General features: G+C 37.6%; 1 protein-coding gene across 1 annotated transcript; it reads left to right on the top strand.

The window, feature by feature from the left end:
* Positions 1-692: 692 nt before the first annotated feature.
* hhla2a.1 (HERV-H LTR-associating 2a, tandem duplicate 1) lies at positions 693-5258 on the top strand. The gene is made up of 6 exons (XM_051402197.1): positions 693-765; positions 2102-2422; positions 3693-3968; positions 4052-4378; positions 4500-4607; positions 4770-5258. Exons 1-6 carry the CDS (start codon positions 693-695, stop codon positions 5027-5029), a joined length of 1365 nt encoding a protein of 454 aa, XP_051258157.1. The 3' UTR covers positions 5030-5258.
* The last annotated feature ends 1573 nt before the right edge of the window (positions 5259-6831 follow it).

Raw genomic sequence — 6831 nt, 5'->3', positions numbered from 1 at the left:
GTTTATGCTAAATAGATAAATAAATAAAATATACTTGAATATACTTGTGATTTGGATGTGAGAGGAGAACTCAGTTTAGAGAATTGTGGGTTGCCAATTGTAAAAAGGTGTAACATTTTTCATCAGGTTAATAAAATGAATGGAAGTTAAATTTTTAACGATCGATTTTTAATATTGGGATATAATTTAAGTTAGAAATATCTGTAGGTTTTGAGTCCTGGCATCCAAAAAAAATGCAGATAGCATACTAACTGTAACATTTTTCAGGATAGTGACAGGATTGTCACACAGGAGAAACAGACAGGCTTCCTTAACTGGTGTGTTCTCTTGTTGAATTTATTCAAATTACTGTAATTTCTGTCATTATGAGGATATGTCATTTGTTGGAGCTTCTTTCAAGATACAACTGCTGAACATCCTTTTGTAGAGAAGATATTTCGTGTATAGAAAAGAATACTAGGTGTTACATGTGTTTTTGTGAACTGTTTCTGTAGAGGTGTTGTGTAGTGAAGCATTGACAAGGAGGCAGGTTAAACGTTTACCCACCGGGTTAATTAGTCAGTGTTTCATTAGTGTTAGGAAGGATGTAAAGTGGAATCACACAGAAACAGTTCACTGCACATCAGTGTGTTTTCACACACATGCTTGCCAAAACTGTTACAAGATCGACAACTCAGAGCAGATTATCCGACATGGCGGAGGCACATGGACTTATGATTATGCTGCTTATTATCTTGGAGAAACTGTTACTGACAAACTCAAAAGGTATTGTAATACTCAAAATCTGTTACTATTCACACATGAGTAATTTATTCTGAGCAAAGGGACGCCAGTGGATGAGATGCTTTAAAGAGTTTTGCTGCATATAAACCAACCAACTGTTATGCAGTAAGAAAATGCTTTGTGGTACATTGCCTGAATTGTGATTTATTTTGATACCATTATCATTGGTCAGCTGATTTTAGATTTGCTTAAAAAGTATTTTATTGGCAAAAGAATAAAGTGAAATGTTGAGGAAGATATAATCCTTTTTGGTAAATAGAGTTGCTTATTGTTGCATACAACAATTTTATTAATTAATCTTTGGTATACTAAAAAGCAACAATTAAAATTGTCACTTTTTCACTTTTTCTCAAAAAATGCCTAAAATCATCAACATACATTGCAATTTTTTTAAATAGCTGCCTTGAAACCAGGCATTTTAGGCTGCAGCAATCCCCCCAAAAACAGCAAAATCCTGGTTTACTATTGTGTATCATATTGTGTTGTGTTTCTGCAGCAGTATGTGTTGAAGAATGACACAGAGCTTCAAATTACAGCTGTTACGGAGCAGCAGTAAACTCAGCTGCTCTGTGTCCAAAGAGTGTTACCCAGCTGTGACAGCTGTGCTCAAGAGCTGAACACCCATTAGGGGGAAAGAGACTCATAAAAGAACAATCTTTACTCTGGTAAAACAAACAGCTCAGATGTTTATTAGACAATTAAAAACAGAGGACAGAGAAATCAGCTGAGCTCTTTTGTAAGAATTTTGCATTTTTTTAAGTGTCATGCTGTTGTGAAATATCCAAAATGGCGACATGAATAAAAATTATGCAAAATTCCTAATTCTGATGCACTCTGTTGTTGCTGCAGCAGTAGATGTGTCTTTAAGGTCAAATGAAAAAATACTGAAGGCATGAGCACGGCAGCAGCAGTGATCTAATCAAAAACAAAATCATGTATTTTTTTTTCTACAGTTGTTCAGCATGTTCAAACTGTTTGTGAAGTCTGTTGACTACAGGCTTTTGAAAACTACAAACCCCAAACACCACAGATGTGGCAGGAAAAGGTCACAAAAATGCCTGGAAGAATACGTAATCATGATGGAAAATCCAGGAAATTGTGGTTACTTTTCTTGTAATTGTCATACTGTAGAAGGAAATTCTGAAACACAGAAATAAAACATGTAATACAGATTGACTCACTAATTTTAGCCTACAAAAGAGAATATTGATTTTTGACTATTAATCTAGAAGTCCATTATTTGATTTAACATTTAAAATGATATTATTATTATTATTAAGTCTTTTAAAATCTTGACTGTAGCTTTACCATCTCAAAGTTTTATTACCAGATGCCAACGTCACCTGTATCATCCCAGACGACTGCATCCTGCCCTGTAGCTTCAGACCCACCGGCACTGTGGTGATCCACTGGTACAAGCAGCAGATTCCTGTTCACAGCTACTACTACAACAAAGACCAGTTTGGACTGCAGAACAAGCACTTCAGTGGAAGGACTTGTTTGTTCAACTCCCACATCCCTCATGGCAATGCCTCCCTGCTCCTCAGGAGGGTCAAAGTTCAAGACAAAGGCAGGTACAAGTGTTACACGAGCACACGAAAGGGCAACCAGGAGATGTTTGTCAACCTGGAGGTGAAAGGTCAGTACAATTTGACAGTATTACAGTCTTATCAGAAACACATGCCAATTTCACTATGTTGTTTTTGGCTTTCTTCTTTGGTCTGAATTCAGCCAGTAGCTTTGAGTGGTGAAGCGTCTTCATTCATAAATTACCTCCGAGGACGTGACAACAAGGTGGAACATTTTGAACATTTTTTTCCACTACTGCCCAGCAGAGCTTAACTGTTAGTGTAAATTGTCGTATATGTTATACACTCAGTTTCTAGTTTATTAGGTATACCTAGATTAAATTCAGTCTTATACAACAACAACATTGTAATACATCAGATTCAGTTTAATTGCCAGATAACCCACACAATACCTAAAAAATGTGGATAGGCCTGCTGCTCTCTGCCTTTGGATAATCTTCACAGGATCCTCAGAGAAACTGCAGTATCTACCAACACTCTTTATCCATTATATCTAGTTTGTTTAAGATTAAGATAAGAGATTCTTATTTATAGTTACTAGCTTATAGGAAGCAATTGTTATGTATTTGGCTTCTATCTGTTCAAGTACTATTGATATTTACATTGAAATCAATATAATACATTATTTACAATTTAATACATTCAATTGGTAGCTGAGATCTGTTAAGCAAGCCACCTTTAATTTAGTTTACTTTATTGTTTTTGTCTTCTATATCATTAATTATAGCTTCTTCCTTAATTAGTGGAATAACAAAATGAATAACCAAAATGTCAGTTCATCAAAATGGATATTTTTAATTTGCAGACAACAATTTGGGGAAAATCAATAAATAAACATAGTGAAACAAATAGTAAAAAGAAAGTCAGATATGGGTTATAACTCAGTTTTGACTAAATATGTAGTTACTGCATTTTGCCTTTGTAGGGCTTTGAAGAGCAGCAGAAAAACGATTTTTTGAAAGAGAGAAGCAGCACACTGTAGCTTACAGTAAATGGACTGAGATAAGGTTCATATCACTGTGTGGGAGTGGGAGAAGCACTCATGAGAATATGTGTCAGTTGTTATTCCCATTAAAAGTTCAGTGTGTAACATTTAGGTGGATCTATTCCTACAAATGCAATATAATATGCAGACTCTAGTTAGGTGCTATTCGCGGTTTGTGCACATTTCTCTGCCATGGTCGTTTCTCCTTCGTGCTAGGAAGGGGAGGGTGAAGCGAGGGAGTTGCAATCTACAACCACACAGCTAGATTCCACTAAATCCTACACACTGGTTCTTTAGATGCTTACATGTTTTTGTTTTGTACGTTTCCATTCTAGCTCTCATCCAGTCAGTGATCATGGAGATGTCTGATGAGATGGTCACATGCTCCTCTCACAACATCTATCCAGTTCCTCAGGTGACGTGGGCCACAGACCCCCCCTCTGCCCAAGAAGCTCTAGAAAATTCAACCATCAAAACCACAGACCACAAGGGTCTGTTCACTGTGGTGAGCACACTGAGGATTCTGGATAGTCTGTCCAACTATACCTACTTCTGCTCTTTTATATCAGCTGACAAGACCCAGGTGTGGACTGCGTCTTGGAAAAACCACGGTGCGTTTTGGTTACATATAATTCATAAGGTTAATGATTTCTGACAAATAAAAGCAAACAGGTTTATGTGTAATATCTTTCAGAGGGTATAACACATGGAGAGGGTCACGCACTGTCCATCCCATGCATCACCCCACACAGTCTTCAGAATTTCTCACTCACCTGGACCTTCACCTCGTCCAGTGAGCCCACAGTCATCTTGAGATATGACACCAAAACCAAACACACCTTTAACCTGTGGGAGGGCCAAGCTGAACTGGACCAGGACCTGCTTTTTCTGGGAGACGGATCTCTTCTGCTTCACAAGCCAGACACCGAGGAACACTCTGGGACGTATACTTGCACCTTTTCAGGCCTGCAAAGCAAACACATCGTTCAGACCAAAGTAAACATCACTGTTTCACCAATAAGTGAGTATTAAATTATTCTGTTTCTGGGGCGATGTGAACTCTACTGTCAACGCTTTAAACACAGGAACTAAAATAGAAACCATTCACTAAAAGAAATGTTTATGAAATGTTTGCTCTGCAGGTGTGGATGAGCAGAGTTTGAAGAGGTCATGGTGGAGCACTGCAGCTTCTGCAGCTTTTTTCTTGTTCACCATCATCGTAGCTCTTCCTCAGTGTGTAAGGCAAAGAGGTATGTAAGATATTAAATCAGTAAGATAGCGTTTGTGACGAAGAAATTGTAAAAGTGGCATTTACTGGAGCAGTACTGAGATATGATGATATAAATGTATGCAATATCTCTGTGTCTTTATACTGTTGAATAACTCATTTTGATTTTCTCTTACTGGTACAGCAAAGGAGACCAGAACTGCCTCACACAGACACAATGGAGCAGGTTTTGTTGAGGGTGGACTTCACAAAGATCTGAACGCCACAGCTTCATACATAATCGGACAACATGGAGTTGAATGCAACAGACTAGAACTACAGTTTGAAGCGCAGGACGAACTGACAGACAGTACGCCAAACACAGCAGAGGACTGTACTGTGGCCTTACCCGCAGGTGCTAAAATAGAACCAGAAGAAAAACCAGTAGGACTACCTGTGGACTGAAATGATGGGCTTCAATTCAGTGGATTTGGAAACATCGAGCCCGGACTTCATATGCCATGAACTTCATGTTATTAAATACGCAGGAACAAATGAACTACTTTCAACAAAGAGATGGGATTCTGTCAAATTCATTAAGAACATCATCGTCAGTATACAGTAGCTGTATTGTATACCATAAAACACTATTATCAACAATGAGTGTGAGCTTGTTGTCCTGCCTTTAAAATAAACAGAAACTTAATTCTCCTTTTCTGTATCTTAAGAATCATCTTATTAGTTACACCTGTGTTAGGTGTGTCACAAATTGCAGCATTAATTGTATTACAATGTGTGCTGGGAAACTCAGTTTATAATATTTTTGACCCTCTGATGATATTGTAGAAGCAATTTATCATTTGTTTTGAGTATTCTATTTAAACTATTTATGTTGTTTTGTTTAGTTTATTTTGTTTTGTTTTGTAAGAACTGAAGGTTTTATATTGGCAGTCAGGTATAAGACGAGAATGAACCTGGGGGGGTTATTTGCCAGAGCGACAGAGACAACATGATTTTTTTGTTCTATTGTTGGATTACTTGCCAAGGTTAAATAATCCACAAGACAACCACAAAAGGTCTGCGGACGATGGACAAATTGACACTACAGATAGGGACATGATGTTTGTACAAACATGACACCGCTCAAAGTCAGCCTACATTACACCACAGCCATATAATTACAGGCTCAGTGACATAACCAAGACTCAAACATCTTGTTTTGTGGTTTTCGAGTGGACTTTAAGGCAATTTTCAAATTAAACTGAATTTGGTCATCTAGATAATTTAATTTAGGTAATCTAAAAATCAGCCTGCAAAGAGATGGGATGTGTAAATACATATTAAAGCCAACATCCTGCTAATTAAGTTTTCTTTATAGAAATAAACTGTGGGGTGATTCCACCAAATTGTTCATTTTGTCATTAGTGGACACAGGAAGTGTACTAAGTATATACAAATCTTTCAGTTTTAGGGGGTTAAACTTTGTGCCACTGGGCCAAAGTATAACAGTGTAGGTGAGAAAGTTTTTCTTTTCTTTAAAGGAAAGTCAGTTAACAAAATTAAAGATGAGTCATAAAAGCCAAAGAAAACAAACTTAACAGATCCACATTTAACACCAAAAAATCACCTAATGACTATGGCCTGTTATGATTGGTTGAGACACTTGAGACTTCTCACGCTGTGACTCAGATCTCCCGACAATTACCAGAGTTGATCATGCACCCACTCCCACAATCTGACACTAATTTTTCTTCCATCGTTCTCCCCTTTTCTCTACTTTTTCCATAGCCTCCACTCAGAATCACTCCACACATGGTTTCAGTCTATAGTTTAGAAAGGACATATACACACGCAGCAGTTTGAAGCAAATGTTGTGTGTGGTTTCTTTAAAATCGTACCTATTTTTTTAAAAACCTTATTTGGACGGGAAGTGGAACAGCTCAGTGACAATTAACTTTCTGTGTTAGCAATAAATTTAAAGGGTCCCAGTTTTCAAATGAGACCCTCCTGAGATTTATATGTGTCATTTTATTTTCCTGAAATTGTAAAGAACGAAAGAGAGAGCGAGGCAGACAGACTTGTGTGTTTGTGCATGTGTGTGTTTTTTATGACAAAGACCCCGGCTCTGTGTCTGGAAGTAATCATCCAGTCCAGCCTGCACTCCGCAGCCCCCTCCCTATGATGTAATTGGAGTTTTTTGCGGGATGGTTCAAGATTTTCGGTGGGATTCAGGGGATTTTTCCAAAGTAACGTTTCATTCATTCTTC

The sequence above is a fragment of the Dicentrarchus labrax genome, unplaced genomic scaffold (assembly GCF_905237075.1).
Source record: "Dicentrarchus labrax unplaced genomic scaffold, dlabrax2021, whole genome shotgun sequence".
Lineage (NCBI taxonomy): Eukaryota > Metazoa > Chordata > Actinopteri > Moronidae > Dicentrarchus > Dicentrarchus labrax.
This window is presented reverse-complemented; position numbering and strand designations above follow the sequence as displayed.